Source organism: Megachile rotundata, chromosome 11 (assembly GCF_050947335.1).
Source record: "Megachile rotundata isolate GNS110a chromosome 11, iyMegRotu1, whole genome shotgun sequence".
Taxonomy (NCBI): domain Eukaryota; kingdom Metazoa; phylum Arthropoda; class Insecta; order Hymenoptera; family Megachilidae; genus Megachile; species Megachile rotundata.
The window spans coordinates 14,529,182-14,552,514 of NC_134993.1; the positions used below are offsets into that span (position 1 = coordinate 14,529,182).

At 41.0% G+C, this 23,333-nt stretch overlaps 2 protein-coding genes across 2 annotated transcripts in view; one reads left to right on the forward strand and one right to left on the reverse strand.

The window, feature by feature from the left end:
• Nucleotides 1-23,333, reverse strand: part of fng (Fringe glycosyltransferase) — a 72,479-nt gene that overhangs the window by 43,544 nt on the left and 5,602 nt on the right. The window contains exon 4 of the mRNA XM_076536946.1: nucleotides 20,348-20,450. Within this exon, the coding sequence (XP_076393061.1) occupies nucleotides 20,348-20,450 (103 nt within the window). The remainder of the gene's footprint in view (nucleotides 1-20,347; nucleotides 20,451-23,333) is intronic.
• Nucleotides 362-3,058, forward strand: LOC143265352 (uncharacterized). Its single transcript, XM_076536955.1, has 4 exons — nucleotides 362-1,354; nucleotides 1,464-1,489; nucleotides 1,692-1,910; nucleotides 2,236-3,058. The coding sequence occupies exons 1-4, from the start codon at nucleotides 1,236-1,238 to the stop codon at nucleotides 2,376-2,378; spliced, it is 507 nt and encodes a 168-aa protein (XP_076393070.1). The 5' UTR covers nucleotides 362-1,235; the 3' UTR covers nucleotides 2,379-3,058.

A 23,333-nucleotide genomic window follows, 5' to 3' on the forward strand; every position in this document is an offset into this window, starting at 1 on the left:
CGCTCAAAGCAGAATTGGACCCTTTTTTTTGATTCGCTCAAAGCAGAATCAATTTTTATATCTTACTCTAGTTTCTTAAAATAAAAAAAAAAAAATAAAAAATAGAAAAAAAGGAAAAGCTGTACTTCGAATACCTATTACGCAGTCTTCAATTTTGCCTGTATCGCGCTGAGCTCAAGAAAGCGTGGCACGATACTCGATACAACTGACTGCTGTTTGCCTTTCCTAAACGTTGGAAGAGATGCTGAACGTAGAAAGAGACAGCCATACAAAAGACAAAGAGGGATAGAGTTTCGAGCGTTCGGCAAATATGAAAGACTCGTGCGTGTTCTGTCTTTTAAATTTAAAAATTAAAATTCTTTATTTTTGGTTTTTCGTCAATGAAACTTTTACCATTGTATTTGTCTCGTTTTTCTGATTAAAATGACTCCAAACACGATACGATTACGATCGTAATTACTTATGTAACAAGCCATAAAAGTTTGGGATGTAACATTTACGGTAGAGGTGCGAATTCCTTCTAAAGGCTTGCTATACAAGTAATTATGATTTTAATTATACCGTGTTTGGTACCATTTTAATCAGAAAAACGAGACGAATACGATAATCAAAGCTTCATTGATGAAACTCCAAAAATAAAGAATTTTGATTTTTGAATTTAAAAGGCAGAAGACGCACGAGTGTTTCATGTTTGCCGAACGCGTCAATCTTCTGCTTCTCTTTCTTTTCCATTCGCCGTCCTCTTTTACGTTAAAAACTTTAATCACTCGTTACACACACAATTGTTAACGTAATTATATCATGTTTGGTGTCATTTTAATCAGGAAATCTAGACAAATACAACGGTAATAGTTTCATGAAAATAGTAAGAAATAAGAAAGTTACAATCTTTTCCTTTGCTTGCATTAGTATGTGTCTCACCGATATTCGATTCTCGTCGTTTCGGCGACCGATCGTGTTTTAATTCTTGACTGATTTCGTGGGGAATCCCCCCAGTAGTGGGGATACAATTTTAACATTTACAGAGAGAATACTGCATTGCATTGGTATTGTTTCGCCAACATATACCGATTTGTTTATGCTGTGTCTTCTTTTTCACGCGCTGTCCTTCTTTACGTTCGAAGCGGGCGGCAAACTTGAAACAATGTAGGAGCTGATGAAGAGTGGACGGCTTGTCCCAAAGCGTATTGCACTGTTGTTGTGTATTCTATATTTACAATCTAAATGACCTTGCAATGAAACATATGAACAAAGCATGGAATCCTGGAATTTGCCCCACCAATTCTCTTCCTTTGGAAGTCACATACCGCAGATGTTTTATTCAGTTTCAGTTCAACCACCATACTGTTGACAGGTAAGTACTATTTTTCATTTTTAAATAAAAATAGGGGATGAGTGCTTTTCGGAACTTTATTCACAAATGCAAATAGATTATTTTTTAAATAATACAATTTTTTTTGCAGAAATATGGCTGCGAATGAAAATACTCGTAAGTATAATTAAAATTTCAATAGAAAATTAATATAATGCATGATTCAGCGATTTACTTGCCAGCGTTTTTCTCGTAAATGACTGGTAATAGAAAAAAATGAAAGAGGACAAAGTGATAGTGTTTTTTATAAACAACATAATGAAGTATGTATTTTTTTCGTGTTTATACTATTTTTTAAGATAGTTTTTCACTCTTTCAGAACAAGCTCTTATGAATGCACTGCAGCAACTGCAGCTGCAGCAGCAGCAGCTGCAGCAACAGATGCAGCATATGGGCGAGGAAATGCGGGCTCAACAATCGCTGCAGCAGCAGCAGCAGCAGCAGCAGCAGCAGCAACAGCAACAGCAACAGCAACAACAACAAGCGCTGCAAGAGCAGCAGCATCAGCAACAGGAGGAAGGTGCTAAGCCGTCGCGGGGTAAGCATCACAGATTCTATCACACAAATGACTAACACTACAACTACCGAAGGGGTCAAAATTAATTGTTTAAAGTGTCTTATTTTTAAATTATAAAACTTGTAAAATTGTGTCTTCTTCGAATATACGTTGATCCTAGTTTTGAGATAAAGAACTACGGTATGTGCAACGGTATGTTTATATTTCATCTTTTGTTTTATTATCTTATTTCCGATTTAAAAGTCATGTACATTGAACGCTGGTAGTTCTAGTGTTAACCAATCCGTGTCGTACATAATAAAGAATTATTTTCCAAAAATGTAACAGTTCAAATTTTACATTGCAGTGAGAGGAACAGCCGCAGGCACGAGACGGAAGCCGTATCGCGGCAGACGGCGCGGCAGAAGGCGAGGCGGAGGAGGGTGGGGGGGAGTCGGCCGCGGGGTGATAGACGGCCCCAACTGTTTATATCAATTTTTTAATAAATAAATAAAAAGCATATCGAATATCCATGTTGTCTTTTACTTAATTATGTTCATGGCATTTTCGCGGACAAAAAAAAAGCCTAGAAGAATTGCCTCAAAGTATCCTATATAATTCTCCCCATTCCACTAAAAAGCGTGAAATAAAATAATTTTAAGAAAAAAAATACACCGACTTCGAAATGCACTAAAAAGTATAAAATAATTTCTATTTCATTCAATCATACAATTACGTCACAGATATGAATGAAACCTATTTACGCGTTAGGTAGTGTATTAAATACATTTCAACCTTTTCGGAGGCGGCGCAAAATTAAAAGATTTTCTTGAACATGACAACCTTTGGACTGCCGAACATAGGCAAAGCTTGTACAGCTATTTCTTTTCTATATATATAACTCGACAGCACGCCGCGAAATAGGTGTTAGTGCGTATACAAACTATGTGTGGGAATTGGTGATCTTGAAATTAACATTTATCTTTCTTTGAACTAAACTATTTTAATTCATTGTAAAAATACATAAAACCATTTTTCCATTATTCCCACGCTCTCACTCCACTCTCATTTTTTATTACTTCCCCTTTCTTCTGTTTCAGTCCTACCAATCTTCTCACGCATCCCAAACTCCTCACTCATACCAACCTACTCACTCCTACCAACTTACTCACTCATACCAACTCACGCACTTATTAAAAAACCAACTTCACACTATGGTCTATCTAGATTCATAGAGTATGCGACGGAAAGACTCGATCGCCGCATACTCTATAAAGATAGAGCCGATCTGCCGCAAATTTGGTAATTCCCGCGTCGTGGGCTCCGTTTATAGGTTCTTAGATCCATGGCTTCCACACGCGAAAGAAGTCGATTCAATTTCATTTATATCAGAAACGTTACGAAATGAAGATGCAGTCGTTACATTTACGTATAGTCCCAGATATATCTATAATGAATCATATTCTTTCTCAGGATTTATTAATTTCCAATACGCCATACCACAATCAACTGATTATTGGCAACAACGTTTACTGAGGTATTTTTAATTTTGCGCCGCCTCCGAAAAGGTTGAAATGTATTTAATACACTACCTAACGCGTAAATAGGTTTCATTCATATCTGTGACGTAATTGTATGATTGAATGAAATAGAAATTATTTTATACTTTTTAGTGCATTTCGAAGTCGGTGTATTTTTTTTCTTAAAATTATTTTTCTCTGCGTGTAATTTCACCTGTTGCGCATCCACCGGTTCGATTTGTAAAGGTAACGAGCCGTCTCGAATAATCTGCCTCCATTATCGCCGGCTACCGACGCTCTATTCTCTTTCAAACTGCTTTCAATTTCCCGCGTTTCGAATTTCTCGTAAAATTTCACGAGTTTCTAAAACGACCTTCGGTTTAGAAATCCGCAGGAATCTGGGGACAATTAGAAAGGGATGCAACATCTTGCAGACGGTCGATTAGTCAGCGAACAGGTGCGGCGGGACCGGAAGCGTCGCTTTATCGACAAAACCGGACGAGATGCTGTCGTCGATTTCCTTGTGCCAAGTCGACCGTGACTTCGAAACACTAACTTTCCGTGTGTTGACATCCTGTCGCTGATTTATCATTCCGACAGACCTCATTTGTTAACCAGACTTGGATTTCTTATTTTAAATTGGAAAATCTATCGAGAAATTTTTGTGAACATGTCAAGATGAGTTATACATTCATCCCTGATTTATTAATTTTCTACCTCAGTTTCATTTTAAAAATAAATCAGCCATCACCCGTAAATCAAGTATTAAATAGGTAAAGAGATTTTTGCATTTTTTTATAGAAATGCAACTTGAAATTACATCAATCTGCAACTTGAACCTACCTGTATAATTTAATCTAACAAAAGGAGTTCAAGAACCTACCCGTATAATTTTTCATCTAAAGAATGAACTTCAAGAACCTACCTGTCTAATTTAATCTAAAAACTGAAGTTCAAGAATAAATAAAAATTGCAAATGTTTCTGAAAAAAATCTGCGATAACACATACTGATACGAAAAGAACCCGTAAAATTCCGAAAATGAGCCCATGGAGGAAGTGTGTGCACACCTCGGGCGTTGTTTGTCAAATAAAACGATCACGATAAGCACCGAGCAGAGTTTTCGAAGGGAGAGTGATCGGCGCGGTAAAAGTATTGGTCGAAGCGCTAGGCGATCAACACGTAAGCGAGGGACATAACTAACGCGGGGACGCGGCACGATCGCGGCACGGTCCGTGCACGTGCAGCCCCGGGGCCTTACCGGGGGAAATTATTGATTATTAAACTGGGGCCCGAGTATCCCGAATCCCATAACCCAGGCTGTTGCACCTCGTGAATCGATTCGATCGGCGGAAAAAATATCCAAAAAGATCCTCTGAATATTCCTGAGGAACCTTGAGTACTTTTTTGATTGCGCACCTTCGCGTGTGGTTAATGGGGTCGTACGCTTGTGGAAGGTTATTGATCGAGGCGCTTTGATAAACTTGCTATGTTGCTTCGTGTTATTTAATAAGTTGGTGTGTTATTAGCGACAGTTTGAGCATGTGGTCTCGTTTGGAAACATTGTTTTGAAAGGTTGAAACGTTCTTGTAAAAAGCTCCTATTCGCGTTACGGGACTACATTTCTATTTTATACAAGAAAAGTACATCGAGACAGACTTGGGACCAGTACGGTATATGCAACTACTAGACACCCCTCACTGGCTACCACCAAAGGAAGAGTCCCTCTGATGGCTCCATCAATGAAGGGAACCACACTTGACTATGTATAAGGAATTTTAAGAATACCCTTAACCTCAGTACAATCGTAACTAGCCACCACTGAAGGGAGGGACTTCCCATCGGTGGAAGGACTCTGTGTAAAGAATTTTGATCCTGGTTCTGCTTATTCCATCAAATTAAGAAACGCATCCCTCAACATCCTCATCCAACAGAAGGAGACAAAATCTTACATCGATAAAATCTTACATCCACAAAATCTCACATCCATAAAATCTCACATCCACAAAATCTCACATCCATAAAATCTTACACCCCTAAAATCTCACATCCACAAAATCTCACACCCCTAAAATCTCACATCCATAAAATCTTACAACCCTAAAATCTTACACCCATAAAATCCCACATCCACAAAATCTCACACCCCTAAAATCCCACACCCACAAAATCCCATAAACATAAGATTAAAACTGTAACACTAAATAAAAAAGTCCGTGAATGAAAAAGTCGTTCATCGTCCATTTAGGAGTGACAGCGTCCGGGTATTACGAGTTAACCAAGGCACGGAATCCTATATGCGGTTCCCGGTGCATACGTAAATACACGACTGCGTGGATACACATGGCGAAGGGGCAGAAGCCCTCCGGTGCCCGCGGTTAATTCCTGGCAAGGTGCGCATAATTCTCTCGTCCGGCTGCTCGCACAATGCAACGCGGCTGTACGATCGCGGTTCGACGCCGGTTACCGGCGTCCAGTTTAATTTATACGCGCCGACGAGCACGCTGTTGCGAGCGTTCAGTGTCCGGCGAACGGGCTACCGTCGGTGTCTAGGGTCAAGGACGGAAGCTGCTTCTATTAGCCCTTCGATTGTCGATACCGCCAATTTCAATTACCTGCCCAAATACCGCTTTGTATGCTCCTAACTCTTTTCTTCCTGCGCTACAGATTCACTCGTACTGCAAATTGTTATGTGAATGTTCATGGTACGCTTCAAATTTAGTATTTTGTTGATTCATCCCTTATGTTCTCAGTTCAAATTTACCGCGGTTCGAGCCTTCAAGGTTAGCAATTAGGTTATTCAAGGTTTGCAATTTTACTTATCGTTGAACTCGGTAGATCACTTTTGGTCAAGGTTGCGTTAGTCGTGAGTAGGGATGCGTCACGGAAAAGTTAGAGGTGCGTCAAGGTTGCGTCAGCTATGAGTAGCGGTGCGTCATGGGTGCGTCAAGTATGGGTAGGGATGCGTCATGGGTGCGTCAAGCTTGATTAGAAGTCATGGGTGCGTCATGAGTGCGTCACAGAGGAATTACTGATGCGTCGTGGGTGCGTCAAGGCTGCGTCATCTATAAGTAGCGGTGCGTCATGGATGCGTCAGGTATGGGTAGGGATGCGTCGTAGGTGCATCGTGAGTGCGTCACAGAAGACTTACTGGTACGTCATGGATGCGTCAAGGCTGTGTCAGCTATGAGTAGTGGTGCGTCATGGGTGCGTCAGATATGAGTAGCGGTGCGTCATTGGTGCGTCAGCTATTAGTAGCGGTGCGTCGTGGGTGCGTCAGATAAGAGTAGCGATGCGTCATGGGTGCGTCAGATGAGTAGCGGTGCGTCATGGGTGCGTCAGATGAGTAGCGATGCGTCATGGGTGCGTCAGATATGAGTAGCGGTGCGTCATTGGTGCGTCAGCTATTAGTAGCGGTGCGTCGTGGGTGCGTCAGATAAGAGTAGCGATGCGTCATGGGTGCGTCAGATGAGTAGCGGTGCGTCATGGGTGCGTCAGATGAGTAGCGATGCGTCATGGGTGCGTCAGATATGAGTAGCGGTGCGTCATTGGTGCGTCAGCTATTAGTAGCGGTGCGTTGTGGGTGCGTCAGATATGAGTAGCGATGCGTCATGGGTGCGTCAGATGAGTAGCAGTGCGTCATTGGTGCGTCAGTTATGAGTAGTGGTGCGTCATGGGTGCGTCAAGCTTGAATAGACGTGCGTCATGGGTGCGTCATAGATGAGTTATGGGTGCGTCATAAAGGAGTTACTGTTGCGTCATGGGTGCGTCAAGCATAGTGAGGGTGCGTCATAGGTGCGTCGGGCATAAGTAAGGGTGTGTCAGGGGTGCGTCAAGCAAGAGTAGGCGTGCGTCATAGGTGCGTCATGTATGATTTAAGGGTGCCTCAGGGGTGCGTCAAGAGTGCGTCACGTATGCCTCACGATATTAAAAGGGGTTAAATAATAATGCACACAACCTGCAGCCACCTAACTATACCTAGCCACAAAACTCACCCCGAAATATTGCAAAAGTTGCACACACATATGAACCCATATGAAACTATTACAGTCCCACCCTACAAAACCAAAAAACACACCAAAACGTCCCTGATAAACGTGGACCAAGTAACTCCGCAACGTGGACAAAGAAATCAAGCCACTCGAAAGTCGAAAAGAGCGAAGAGACGCAAAGTCGAAACTTTCGAGAAGCCATTCTCTTGAACGGAAGTTGCCTCCGCATTGTCCAGCTTCCGTTCAAGAGCATCTCTCGAGAAGACGAGAGAAGGGCTAAGAAGATAAAAGGACACGAGATCGAAGGCTAGTTTCGAGAAGGAGGTGGTCGAACTTTTAGACACCCGATACACACAATAAGGCCAGACTTACGCATCGACCGCAAGATTTTCTTTCCAACCTCGAGGATATTTTGTTACGCGGATACGATTGCGTCTCGATCGGACGCGTTACAGTCGCTCCAGTTTTCGTTTTATTTTTCCAGAGACACGCGAACTCGCGGGTTGATACTCGATCACGCTTGTACCGACACGATGTTACGAAACGTAAAAATAAGCTGCTATCTTGGCAGAATTTAAGAGATAGAAAGTTTGAACGAATTCGTTGCGAAGATATATCAGACGGTGTTTAAACGCAGGGCGTGGCGGCAAGATAAACGACCGGTAAATGGAAAGCGAGGCAAGAATGATCGGCCAATATCCGAGCTGTCCGTTCGGTCAGAAAACAACGGGCCCCGCGGAAGCAATCACGGCTAGATTTGAATCGAACTTCGCCCACGTTCTTCCCAAATTGAAAATAATTGCTCCGAGCCATCGACCGTAAACTTCAACTTTTGCCAGCTCGGAGTTATGTAAAATAAAACACGTCGAATCGGAGTAAATAACCTTTCAAGTACAACTATTGCTTACAAGACGTGCAAAAACGACAGGAGATACCTGCAGACTCCAAATAAAATTTCCAAAAAGGTCGACAAGGCTAAAGAAAGTGGACGAAATCGGATAAGAGTAGAGGGGCAATTATCGGGGCAGTTGCGGACGTACCTAAGCCAGACACGTTCGATGGAACTCTTTTGTTCCACTTTCGAGTGTATCAAGTTATATTGTGTACCGGCAAGCATCGTGCCGGATGTAGCAATGAGCGGCGCGGCGAGAGTCAACGAGCCATTTCCGGGGCCTCTCGCTGCAGAATATTACATTGATAACAGAAATTGCCTTCCAAGTGTTCGCGACAGAGACGTTGCTCCTTCAGACGTCGCACGAAGATGCCATCCGGCGTTTCGCGCCAGCGTTACTTTCTCCATTTTCAAATCGTCGGAACCTTGACTCGGGGCCTGGCATCGGGCCGAGATAAAAACTTCCTCGAATCGTTGATAAGGTGGACCGAGTCCGAGGACTCGTTTTTTAGCCTGCATCTCGAGGGCCGGCGTATGGAACGTGTCCTCGCATGAATGATTCCATTGAGCTTCGGATGCTCGATGAATTCGCGAGATCCCATCGGCGGATTTCGTTTCCTTTCGTTTCTCGGTACCTACATTAATTCGCTTATCTTTCCCTCGTGAGTCGACTGCTCATCGGTTTGTCTTCGGAGTTCTTCACGGAAGGGTCGGCTTTCGTAGGACGCTTCGAGGTTCCATCAAAGCCTGTATATTGTAGGAAGGTCACATCTGATCAAATCACTCTACAAGTTTATAATTGCAAGTTATGCGATTTGTTAAGATTTGTTGAAGTCTACATTGATTTTCATCAAGGCAGAGAATTAATGCATGTGTGATTTCATGTGTGGCTTGTTCATTTATTTTCCAACATGTGCAACATTAAATTAAGTGTACACTGTACGATGGTGAGTTTGGTGATACTTCTCGAATGCATCACAACTACAAGTTATACTATTTGTTAAGATTTGTTGAAGTCTACATTGATTTTCATCAAGCCAGAGAATTAATGCATATATGATTTCATGTGTGGCCTCTTCATTTATTTTGCAACATGTCCAACATTAAATTAAGTGTACATTATATGTAGGTATGTTTAGTGTCAACCATTAAATGCATCATTTTTGTAAAAATAAAATGAGACCTCATTATATATTTTATTAGTAAATATATCATACAGTTCAGACATTGTATATTTCACATATGTTGCACTTCTGCAACCTCATATGTAGTATACATGTAGTCTGCAACTTCATATATATTTTCAAACAATAGTAAAAATATAACAACGTTACAATACTTCAACCTATCCAAGGGCTCCTGACAAGTAATCATTACCAAAGGGTCAAGCAAAAAAGGCAACATGTAAATTCCAACTTTTTATGAACAGCGGAATTACGAGGATTGCCGTGTCGCAACGCTGGCTTTGCGAAACGACTGCTCCATAAACAAATCGCTATCAGCGCTGTTTTACAGACCGTGCAACTCTAATAGCTAGGAAAACTCGTTCGACCATGCGGATCGAGACGATTCATACGTTCCGAGGAACTATTTTGCATTTCGATCGACCGCGAAATTGTCGGGTTTCTTCCTTTATTTTTCTAAGTCCAGTTCGCTGGAAAGAAATTTTATGATTGGACACCCTGTGCGATGGTTACTTTCAATCGGTATTGATCGAAGATTCATTAGTGCGACCTGGATAACTAACTAGAAGCGTAATTAATTAACTAGCTGGAATGTCTGAACCCCTGCTATTTATTTTTGATGCAGTCGAAAGTAACTGTCCATATAATAGTAAGACAAGAAAATTGAAATGCACCTTCAAATCATTACTGAATATTCTAATTATAATTGCACCTTAACTTCAGGCTGAAGTAGTAAAAACTTGAAGAGTATTAAAAACTTGTAGATTATTATAAAGTTGAAGAGTATTAAAAACTTTAAGAGTATTAAAAACTTGAAGATTATTAAAAACTTGAAGAGTATTAAAAACTTGAAGAGTATTAAAAACTTAAAAATTATTAAAAACTTGAAGAGTATTAAAAACTTGAAGAGTATTAAAAACTTGAAGAATCTTAAAAACTTGAAGAGTATTAAAAACTTGAAGATAATAAAAAACTTGAATATTATTAAAAACTTGAAGAATCTTAAAAACTTGAAGAGTATTAAAAACTTGAAGATAATAAAAAACTTGAATATTATTAAAAACTTGAAGAGTATTAAAAACTTAAAAATTATTAAAAACTTGAATATTATTAAAAACTTGAAGAGTATTAAAAACTTAAAAATTATTAAAAACTTGAATATTATTAAAAACTTGAAGATTATTAAAAACTTGAATATTATTAAAAACTTGAAGAGTATTAAAAACTTGAAGAGTATTAAAAACTTGAGTAAACCTAACCTAACCTAACCTAACCACATGTCCGTCACTTACGAGTTATGAGCGCGTCAGCCTCGTAAGGGGTTAAAACTCAATTCCCCCAAGTCCGATTTAAAAAAGAAAAACCCTGGAATCCCAAAGAGCCTTCCTCCGTTTTCCCGCCAATTTCTGCGTCGTCGCAACGGTAGGGAATTCGTCAGGGCGGTTTCGCAGAGAATAAATCAAAGGGTCGAGGAAGAAGACTCGGAAGATCAAGGGGATGGGAGAATCGAGTTCTCGCGTGAGGCAGATCTTTGTGAACGTGGAAAAAGGAGCAAGCGGAGCAACGGAAGAAAAAGAGGCCGAGGGTAAGAAGAGGCGGAGGCAAAAGAAGAAGAATAAGAAGGGAAAGAGGACGCATTGAAACGCGTCATTTGATCGCGAAGCTGGTATCAGGTGCAAACCAGTTTCGGTGCATACAAGAGTGCATGGATCTGCGAATGAAGGGACTCGAACAAGTGAATCCACCTGGACTTTAACCCTTTCTCAACCCTGCATTCTAAATCAAAATGAGCGAGACACGATCGAGAAATTCAGCGATTCTAGCAAGTTTGCGGGACACCGTGTACAGCTATTTTAGCCATTAAAGTCGATCGCTGACGTATATACGTTCAGGGCGCGGCTGGATAATTCCGCGTGCACGCTTTCCTAACTGACATACGTGCAATCAGACACGCCTCGAGCAAAGGGGATATCCTGCGCTGGCTGCTGCAATTACCGGCAAAAACTGGCAAAAAACTGGCTCCGCTCCTGGACACGAGCAAGTTTCCTTGCTACGTTCGCGTGACTCGGTGTTATACATGTAGGCAGGGGGCTGCTGGTAATGCCGCATAATAAGCGTTTAGGGACGCGGCGACCACCCCATTTTTCTACCTTCATAGTCCACCTTCCTCTGCTAACGATCGTGTTATTAAAATATCTCGACGCTACCATTACATCAAGGTTTCCTTCGCAAGTCTCCGAAATTGGAGTACGTTCACTTGAAGATGGAGGTTCCATAAAAATTATACAACTTCTTCCTCAATTTTTATATAGAGGGACTTATCAAATAAGTTTAGTCTAAGGCAAGTCTAAGCTGAGTTACTCTGTTGAAGCAACTTTCTTGTACATGATGCAAAACTCCACATACTAAAGATACAACCTTCATGTCACGTCGAGTAAGTAGGATTTGGAGAATACTCCACATATGAACGTATGTGAGCCTGTACTTCACACCAGTCAGTTCTAACTGTACACCCATCTTGACATCACAAGATCCACCATAGTTGTAGAATATACTACAGTATGTTTGTATACCTTCCACTTTACATATCAGACTTCCCTTAGGGTTATGAAGCTTCATAACCTTACAGTTATGAAGGATTAGGGTTATGAGTGCATTTAAAGCTTGAGGTTCGACAGAAATTATTATACAACTTCTTTCTTGATAACTTTTCTATGGAAAGGTCTATCAAGTTCTAAGTTGAGTCACCTTGTTGAAGCAACTTTCTTGTACATGATAGAAAACTCCACATCCTAAGAATGTTCCTTCATGTCACATCGACTATGTAGGGTTTAGAGAATACTCCACATATGAACATATGTAACCTTGCACTTCACCAGTCAGTTATAACTGTACACCTACCAAGATCCACCACAGTATTCGAATATACTACAGCATGTTTGTATACTTTCCACTTTACATATCAGACTTCCCTTAGGGTTATGAAGCTTCATAACCTTAGTGTTATGAAGGATTAGGGTTAGGAGTACATTTAAAGCTTGAGGTTCGACAAAAATGATTATACAACTTCTTCCTTGATTTTTGTATAGGGACCTATCAAATAAATTAAGTCTAAGGCAAGTCTAAGTTGAGTTACTCTGTTGAAGTAACTTTCTTGTACATGATAGAAAACTCCACATCCTAAGAATGTTCCTTCATGTCACATCGACTATGCAGGCTCTAGAGAATACTCCACATATGAACATATGTAACCTTGCACTTCACCAGTCAGCTCTAACTGTACACCCACCAAGATCCACCATAGTATTCGAATATACTATAGTATGTTTGTATACGTTCCACTTTACATATCAGACTTCCCTTAGGGTTATGAAGCTTCATAACCTTAGTGTTATGAAGGATTAGGGTTATGAGTGCATTTAAAGCTTGAGGTTCGACAAAAATGATTATACAACTTCTTCCTTGATTTTTGTATAGGGACCTATCAAATAAATTAAGTCTAAGGCAAGTCTAAGTTGAGTTACTCTGTTGAAGTAACTTTCTTGTACTTGATAGAAAACTCCACATCCTAAGAATGTTCCTTCATGTCACATCGACTATGTAGGCTTTAGAGAATACTCCACATATGAACATATGTAACCTTGTACTTCACCAGTCAGCTCTAACTGTCCATCTATCTTGCAGACATCACCAAAATCATTCCACCATAGTTTTCGAATACACAACAGCATACGTATGTTCAAACTGAAGATTCCCTCCAGCAGATATTTTAAGATTCCCCCAAGACTCGAAAATTACCCGCAAAGCTCCGATACCAAAATTTTGACGCGTCCAAAGTTTAAAATGCCCGTTCTAAAGGTTGAAGCGTACGTGTGACAGGCTGGCAGGTGTAGCACCGACGTGATACGAATTCGGTGATTCGAGTTCCCGGAATTCGACCAACCAGGAATATTATTTCTCCAGCGGAAAATAAAACGTGGAGGAGGATCGTTCACGTACGATCGAGCTGGCTACTCGCCAGACTTGTCTTTTGTTCTTTCGTGCACGCGACCAGCCTTTCGACTCGATATACGCGTCGCAGAAATGGTAATGGCCGATTGGAATGCGCCTGTTGTTCGCGACGTTTCATGCGGACGTTGACGATGTTTCTTTTTTTTGAATAGGGCTGATCTAACGACGATGCGATGGGAGTGCTTTTTTAGGTACGTAGCATTTTTCGGTACGAATTGATTTACGAGGTGTCGAAGCGGGTGGAGTGCTAGTAGATGATATTTATGTATCGGAGAGTTTTCCACGTGATAAAGTTATTCCACAACCTAACTCATTTTGGACAGTAAAGTTTGATTAGGACATCTGCCAAGCTACTTACTAATGCCTCCGACAGAAATGGTTCCTATTTCCCTTCGAAAAATTCCCAGTTGAAACAGGTTTTTGGTACAGTAGAACATTGTTTGAAGCGCAGCTCCATCGATCGTTTAATCGATTTGACCCGACGTCATCGCGACCAATTGATTTAGATGACGCTGCCACGTTAGGCCGTCAGCACCGATTAGTCGAATCGATCGTTGCGTAACCGTGTCGAAAATTGCCGCGTATTCTCTGCGCGTTAAATATTTGGAGAATTGGCAAGGAACGTTATCGAGCAAACAGTTTCTTTGACGATAAGCGTAACCAAAGCACGGATCAATGGAGGACGACAAACCGTGGTGTTTGAACGAGGATATCGTAGTACATACAAACCGTCTTGGCTCGAAACGCGATAAGACAAGCTGAAATGCCGCGCTCGTCAACCGGCTATCCTTTCACCAGGCCCCACCAATGGAATACGTGCGCCTATAAATCATCGGTATCGACGTTACCGATCACGAACTCTGCTAACAATGAAACGGCAGCTGATACGGTGGCCATCGTACGTGTTTTCGCGCCATCCTGCACGAAATTTGTCCTATCTCTAATGATTAACTCCAAATAAGCTTTTCGCTACTGATTTTTCAAGATCTACGGTGTTTATACAGGAAAAAACTTGGCGCCTAAAGGCAGCTTCGCACGAGGTGAACTCGTATGTTGGTCACGCGATCAATTATCGAGAACAAGATGAAAAACTTTATACACCGTGATCGATCGCCGACCGGTTGTCGATGACTCCATCGATCCAGCGATACCTCGAAACCTACTCGGCCTTCGAGGAACCTCTCACTCTTGTTTTTAACCCCAACCTACAATTTCCTGGACGGCTAGTTAATTTGTATGGGTGAAGAAAGTTGAAATTTAGGTTCGTGATTGTGCTGGTTGGGAAGCAAATTGCGAGGAATATAGGAGTATTACGTTTGAATTGGTGCGTCAGAATGTGTCATATGTAGCATATAGTGTATGTAGTATAATGTAGTGCATATGTGTAGTGTGACATTGTGCATTTATGTAGTGTGACATAGGGTACATGTATGTAGTGTAACATTGTGCTCATGTATGTAGTGTAACATAGTGTGCATGTATGTAATGTAACATAGTGTGCATGTATGTAGTGTAACATAGGGTACATGTATGTAATGTAACATTGTGTGCATGTATGTAATGTAACATTGTGTGCATGTATGTAGTGTGACATAGTGTGCATGTATGTAGTGTAACATAATGTGTACATATGTAGTGTAACATAATGTGTACATATGTAGTGTAACATAATGTGTACATATGTAGTGTAACATAGTGTGTATATATGTAGTGTAACATAGTATACATATATAGTGTAACATTATGCATATATGTAGGGTAACATAGTGTGTACAGATGTAGTGTAACAAAGTAGACATACGTAGTGTAATATTATGCATATATGTAGTGTAACATAGTGTGTACATATGTAATGTAACATAGTATACATATGTAGTGTAACATTGTGCATATATATAGTACAACATAGCGTGTATATATGTAGTGTAATATAGTGTGTATATGTGTAGTGTAACATAGTGCATATATGTAGTGTAATATAATGTATGTATATGTATATATGCTATATTTGTAGTAGTCCGAAATTCGTAAAGAAAGATGCTAACCAAATCTATCGAGAATCCCCGAAACACTAAAAAAAACCTTGAAAACCAGAAAACCGTAAGGAATAAGTGACGAGTTCGATCGTCGACCGTCAAGCAGCGTTCCGCGACGTAAATCGCGCGAAATATCGAGAGCAGAATGGCGAGGATAGCGCGCAACGAACCGATGTCTCGTAAATAGCGAGGAGAATCGGCCTCGAAACGTTGGACGTTTCACGGTGCGCAGCTGCGTGGATGCGAGGAATTCCATAAATTCGCGGCACGGTTATACCCGCCGCCGTTCTTTATCGATAGCTTGGATCTAGCTAAACGGACAACGCGTAAAACGCTCGCATAATTGGACGATGCGAGGTGTAAAATCGCCGGCGATAATTTAAGCCCGGATGATAAGTCGCTTCTCTCTTCTCCTTGGAATCTCGTTGGAAACTTAAAAATATTGAGACATTCTAGTTGCTAATTTAACCTTGCGGACGATTAGGCAGAATTTTGTTGTCGTTTGGGAATAAGTCTTTTGTGATTTTTCTTTGAAGGCAAGTTCTGAACGCAGTTGGTTCTTAATTTGGTGTAATATTTTGACGAATTGGACTCGCAATGTACTCCTGATGCATCACTGGTGCACTCTTGACGCACCAGTGACGCACTCCTGTCGCGTCAGTGACGCACTCGTGACGCACTCAGTGTTTAAGCTCTTACACTATTTTGGCGAATTGGACTCGCAACGTACTCCTGACGCACCAGTGGTGCACTCTTGACGCACCAGTGACGCACTCCTGGCGCAACAGTGACGCACTCCTGACGCACCAGTGATGTCCTCATGACGCACTCAGTTTTTAAGCTCTTACACTATTTTGGCGAATTGGACTCGCAACGTACTCCTGACGCACCAGTGGTGCACTCTTGACGCACCAGTGACGCACTCCTGGCGCAACAGTGACGCACTCCTGACGCACCAGTGATGTCCTCATGACGCACTCAGTTTTTAAGCTCTTACACTATTTTGGCGAATTGGACTCGCAACGTACTCCTGACGCACCAGTGGTGCACTCTTGACGCACCAGTGACGCACTCCTGACGCATCAGTGACGCACTCCTGACGTACCAGTGATGTCCTCATGGCGCACTCGGGTCTTAACCTCTTACGGCATTTTGACGAAATAGACTCGTAACCTAATCTTGACGCACCAGTGACGCACCAGAGACGTCCTCATGACGCACTCGGTTTTTTAACCTCTTACGGCATTTTAATGAAATAAACTCGTAACCTAATCTTGACGCACCAGTGATGTCCTCGTGACGCACTCATGACGCACTCGGTTTTTAACCTCTTACGGCATTTTGATGAAATAAAATCGTAACGTAATCTTGACGGACCAGTGACGTCCTCATGACGCACTCGGTTTTTAACCTCTTACGGCATTTTAATGAAATAAACTCGTAACCTAATCTTGACGCACCAGTGACGTCCTCATGACGCACTCATGACGTACTCAGTTCTTAACCTCTTACGACATTTTGACGAAATAAACTCGTAACGTAATCTTGACGCACCAGTGACGCACTAGTGATGTGCTCACGACGCACCAGTGACGCACTCAGAAAAATATGAACTGGTGCCGTTGAAACGTCAATTCCAGTAAACCAGAGATATGCACGGTACAATAAGTGGCAGATGTATGAAATGGGTTTCCAGGTTCCATATAGAGAAATTGTGGACTCGAGGATTATCTGTGGACTTAACGATGACGTAGCGAATAAAGTAAACCTGGATCGGTGAGGATATAAGCTAGGTGGAGAAGTACGCTGAAACGGGAGGAGCTATGCATATGTACGAACATGATCATACAATTAGAAAGTACAAGTACAGGATAAAACGAGTAACTAGAAGTTACGGTTTAATAAGAACATCGTAGGAATAAAAAACGAGTAACAGTTGTAAGTTTGAATAAGAAAAAAATGTCGAACAGCTTATCGTTTAATCGAACCAGAAGCATAATATTTCAAAAGCCCATAAAACTCGTGTAGCATTGCCAATAAAAATCGATGAAAAAGGCAAAGGCCCCACAAATCACCACGAGGAGTACAGACAAATATCGAAGCAATAAGACCGGCTTTCCAGCAACCTGTCGGAAAGCGTATAAAAGTTTCCGTGCTTCGATAAATCATGCACGGACGAGAGAAAAAGGATGATTAAAAAGAAGCGGACGAAAAAAAGGGTTTCGAACAAGAGGAAGATCGGGAAGAGGAAAGGGAAGGAGCCCGCATGTGACATTCGAGACACGCTCCTTTACCCTTTTTCTCCTCGTGGTGTTCTTTCTCGAATGGCTTTGCGTCGAAAGGAGGAACGAGAGAAAGGAAGAAGATTGAATCGTCTACCGGACCAGCTGGTGCACACCTCTTTCCTTTGCTCGTTAATCCCTCCTTGCCTGTTCCTCCTCACGAACATTCAACCACGCAACCTTATTGTACGAGATTGTCCTGGAAACCGGGACAAAAGGATTCTCCGACGCACGTGCAACCACGGATGAGGGCTAGTTGCAATTGACTCCTCATCAAAAATTTCTGCTTAAAATTCAACGTGAAATATAACCAAATAGGTACATAATCATTGCCCCAATTAAGTATACAAGAATTAATAGATAAATAATAGATAAGTCTCACATAACTCATAAGTCTCATCAGAATAAACAAATGCGGAAAGGAACTAGTGATGGGTTTGAGCGAAAAGAGTCCACGTTCAAATCTTGCGTAATTTTTCAATTATCAAGTGTCTACACCTTACGTCCCTGAAACCCGCAAACAGCTGAGACTCCCGGTTTCGAAGGCTTTTCCCATGAATAAACAAGTGCGGAAAGGAACAAGTAGTGATGGGTTCGAGCGAAAAGAGTCCCTGTTCAAATCTTGCGTAATTTTTCAATCATCAAGTGTCTAGACCTTATGTCCCTGAAACCCGCAAGCAGCGAGACTTCCGGTTTCGAAGGCTTTTCCCATAACAATCCCTCGGCGGATGCATTTACCCGCTCGAGCGGCGTAAACCAGCGCGATGCAACCGCGATAAATGGAGAGGATCAAAGAGCAAGATCCTTGCCGAGAGCGGAGCTGTAATTGCAGTTGTTAATCCGACGGGAAGCCCGTAACCCCCCATAAATATCAGGCGTTCCGTACTTTATTTTCGAGTAGTACAAAATGAAATCTGATTTTTAATGAAAGCTGATGTTCGAATGAAAATCAAGTTCCAGTTCGAACTATCACATATTGATAACCGTCGTAGAATCTAGCATCTTGAAGATCCTACGAGCCCCCAAAATGGTTCTTCCTGCATAGAACGGAGGGGAATGTTTTACAAACGTGTATCCCGGAGTTAATAGGACTTTGAGCGGTGATTTCGGTGAAAAATATTTGGTTAACCGTTCAAAGAGCCTGGAAAGAATTCAAAACACTTTCCCTCGAGTACCCGAGACACTCCAAGTATTTTGATAAATGTCTACGAAGAGTGTTTTCGGTAGCCAACCACTTAAACTTCTCATGGAAAAGCTTCCAGACTCCGGACTATCAAAATAGATATATTTTACATTCGGATAGAAGTTTACATTCACGCAATCTTTATGATCAGACAGACATAAGCACACAATTTTCACGAACAAGACATTTATAAAGTGATCTCTGTATCGAGTATTCTATGACGAAAAATGAACTGCAAAATTCCAAATAGCGAGAGTTAATTTCTCCAGTAGGGAACGACAGAAGTGTGTACTCAGGCGGGAAACATAAACACGTTAAAATTCCATTTCGGCGAGTTTTCAGAACGGTCGGAAAAATAAATAAAAAAGACCAAGTGGAATAATGAAAGAAAAGGCCGCCGAAACGCGGTAATTGGTTCGCGACGACGACCGCTGGCCCATTAGACGTGTTTTTTCTAGCCGACGTTTTACCAGAGATAATATTTTGAAGCATCTTCCCTATACAAACACGAGTTTTCGACGTTCACCGCCAATAACGTACCGTTTGCAAACAACCCCTCTGCGTCAACCCTTAACAATTTCGCTACGATACACCTCGAATTTCCCTCACATTTACTTTTCATGTCACGCAAATTATAATAACTTGTAATCACAACCATAATGATAATAATAGCTTGTAATTATAACCATTATGATAGGATAACCATAACCATTATGTAATGACTTTACTTAACACTAAAGGGGTTAACACTAAAACTACCAAAGTTATCACTTTACAAGTTCTGTAAGCTACAAGATTTCTTTAAAGATTTCTTGACTTTTATGATACAGAATTAATTTGTACATTTTATGTATTATCATTTGTCTATTTACTGAACTGTACTGATCTTTATGGACATTAAGAATTAATGTGTACAATAATTTATACTTCATCATTTGTCTATTTATTTAACTGTATTAATCTTTATGGACATGAAGAATTAATGTGTACAATAATTTATACTTCATCATTTGTCTATTTATTCAACTGTACTGATCTTTATGGAGATGAAGAATTAACATGTACAATAATTTACATTTCATCCTTTGTCTATATGTATATTCAACTGTACTAATCTTCATGAAGATGAAAAATTAATATGTACAATTATTTATGTTTTATCATTTGTTATATTCTTCAACCTCAATTTTAATCTCAAAGTGTATCACACCCTGGTAGATTTAGTGTTAACATTATTTCATAACTACCAGAAAATACTGATGGTCTGCTGAAAATGACTGTATAAACCTTCTGTAAAACAATTTATCATAAAGTAGTTTATCATAAAACTTCATTACTTTCCAGCCATTTTCAACAGAAATTGAATAAAAAGGTACTCACTTCCGGCCACTGTCGAGGAACCTGTCGAACTCCACGGACATTTTGCAGCAAAGGGCCCGCCTGTTGTGAGAGGACGAACACTTGGTGTTGATCATATGGCCGTCTGCAAGCAAAGAAGAGGTGGTTTAAGGGTGGGCGTGCAATTAATTAAGAGGTTAATAATCATCCTCGTGGGTCGGCGTTACAGAGGCTTAATTAATTCGGCTCGGTAGCTGCCGCTCCTTCAGCAGCCACCGCCAATGTGTTCCGAACCGTGATCGTCCTGATATCGTGTACCTGTTTCGAGACTCCCACGATACTCACCCTGTGTCTCTGTTCGACAATGACAACATATTGTATTCAACAAGTGGATAACCTGGTCAGAGATATTTTAGATGTATGTTAGGATGAAGCACCTGAGCTTCATTACAGCTGTTTACATTAACTGGTACTAGGTGATTGAATTTTTATTCTTTATACCACGTCTGTTATTAGAAGAAGAGGACTGAAAAGGAAAGAAACCATTTCCTCTTTCCAGTGTCCTGCAAAGCTAGAAAGACAAACATATGACTACCTGTGGCAAGACTGTTAGGACTCACTGGTAAACTGCTAGAACTCAGTGTAGATGGTCTCTAAGGTAGATGCTAAAGAGTATGGACTTAGGTTAACCCAAGAGTATCAAGTTAAAATTACCAAAGAGTATACAGTCATGATGACCCAAGAGTGAAGTCAAAATTATCCAAGAGTATGAAGTCAAAATTACCAAAGAGTATACAGTCAAGATTACCAAAGAGTACACAGTCAAAATTACCAAACAGTACACAGGGAAAATTACCCAAGAGTATACAGTCAAGATTATCAAATAGTATGAAGTCAAAATTGCCAAGTAGTATGCAGTCAAGATTACCAAATAGAATGAAGTCAAAATTACCAAAGAGTACACAGTGAAAATTACTAGAGTATACAGTCAAAATTACCAAACAGTACACAATTAAGATTACCAAAGAGTATAAAGTCAAAATTACCAAAGCGTATAAAGTGAAGATTACCAAAGAGCATTAAAAATAATCCAAGAGCACGATTTCCAAACTAGGAAAAGCCGTGGCAGGTTGAAAGGATGAAAGGGCGACAAGGGTAGATTATGCGAGGCAGGTAAGAACGATCGTGGCAGAGGTGCAAACCGGTGCAGAGCGCGTGTTGAGGTCAAATGTCGGACGGTGCCCGAGGGTTCGCGTGCTCATCCCTTCTCCTTCGACTTTCCGTAGTCGGCATCCTGCCGATCCACCCACACCACGGATAACATTCTACGTCACAACTGCTTGTTCACTGATTGCGACATTGCTCTCGAACTAATGCGCTGTACACTTGGACGCACTTAGAAACCTAAGACCTCGAAAAGGATGCAAGAAGTCTAAGTTAGAACCCTCTTTGTCTGACGATACCCTTCTCTGACAACCCCCTATTTGACTGACAACACCCTTCTTCATCTGACAACCCCCTATTTGTCCTACAACCCTCAAGACCTCATATGACTCCACATACCGACTTCCCAATAAAATTTCTAATAAATATCAGCAATACTTAAATAATGCAAGTCAATCGTAGAACATTAGAAGAACGATCGGAGGTCTCGATTACACAGAGAATGTAAACCAGGCTTAAGAACGTTCGATTGAAACGTTACGTCTCGCTAGTGACTGGCGTTTAGAAGCGTCTTTGGAGGCCTGTCCGTAGATCCTTCGGATACGTCGGATCGCTAACAGAACTCGGTATTTTCACGCGTGGATATCGAGGATAATCGACGCGATCGATCAGGGAACATAGGAAGAACACCCTCGGAAACCGGTCGCCCCATCTGCCGTTGCTGGAATCTCGTCCAGCCTGCTCGGAACATTTTCTTTTCCCTTTGAGCAAGAAGGATCATCCGGTTGCGTCAGTTGTCACGCGATTATCCAACTCTGTGAACGGTTAGATACACTTTATAGACACTTCCAAATTCTGAAATTTCACAAGTTTTAAATTATAAGTACTAGTTTTCTAGGTAAGTTGTCAGTAATAATAAGTTAACTGTAACATAGTTAAGTGTAATACAGATGCTGGAGATAAGCTGTGGAACCGTCAGATGGTCGAGAGAAGAAAAATTTCGAAATAATCTCCGTTAGCGAAAGAAGCTGCTCCTACACGAACGCTTGTTTCGCTGGCAATTATCGCATAAACGAGGGCAGCCATTAAGCTCCGCCGTCATAATTATCCTTGCCTCGTATTACAACAGAAATAAACGCGTCTCTCTGTGACGCTAATTTCTTTTTTGTTCGTTCCCTTTTTAACGCGGTTATTTTCTTTCGACCTTCCAGCGTCCCCTATCGACATCCACCACCGAACGAATGATAAATGATACTTTTTATCGCAGAATATTAACGACTCGGCATCTAAGATCCGTTTTCCGAGGATTTCTCGTGAATGCTCTCGCGAGGATCGTAATGAACGACATTTCCAGCCTCGGGGCTTAATTACTTCCTCAATTAACGAACTTTACGACAGACGTGGCCATCTCCAGCGTTTCACCATCTCGTTACGTGGAAAAATCTGCAGATTCTTGCTTATTGTGCAAATGAACGCTTCTGTTATGTGCCGAATACGAATTCGGTTTAACCTATGATTTTTCCACGGTTTCGAAAGAGACATTGCAATGTTAAAACTTTCGCCGTTGCAGTATTAAAATAAATTAAACTTGTTAGACTTATTTTTAATTTAACTTTAATTGTACAGAGGACAAAACTTAATTTTAGGGCTAACACGATTTTTGTTTGTAAGCACCCCATTATTTAATTTGAATTCTCCCGCATTATCTGATACGCTACTCTCGCGCATGCGCGGTAGCAAAATCACATAAGACTTTACAAAACTAATAAAAATTTATAATTAATAAGACTGAAAAATAGGGAACTCACTGAATAATTAACATCGAATTTTGTGTCTTCTTCGCCCTTATAAATATTAATTTTAC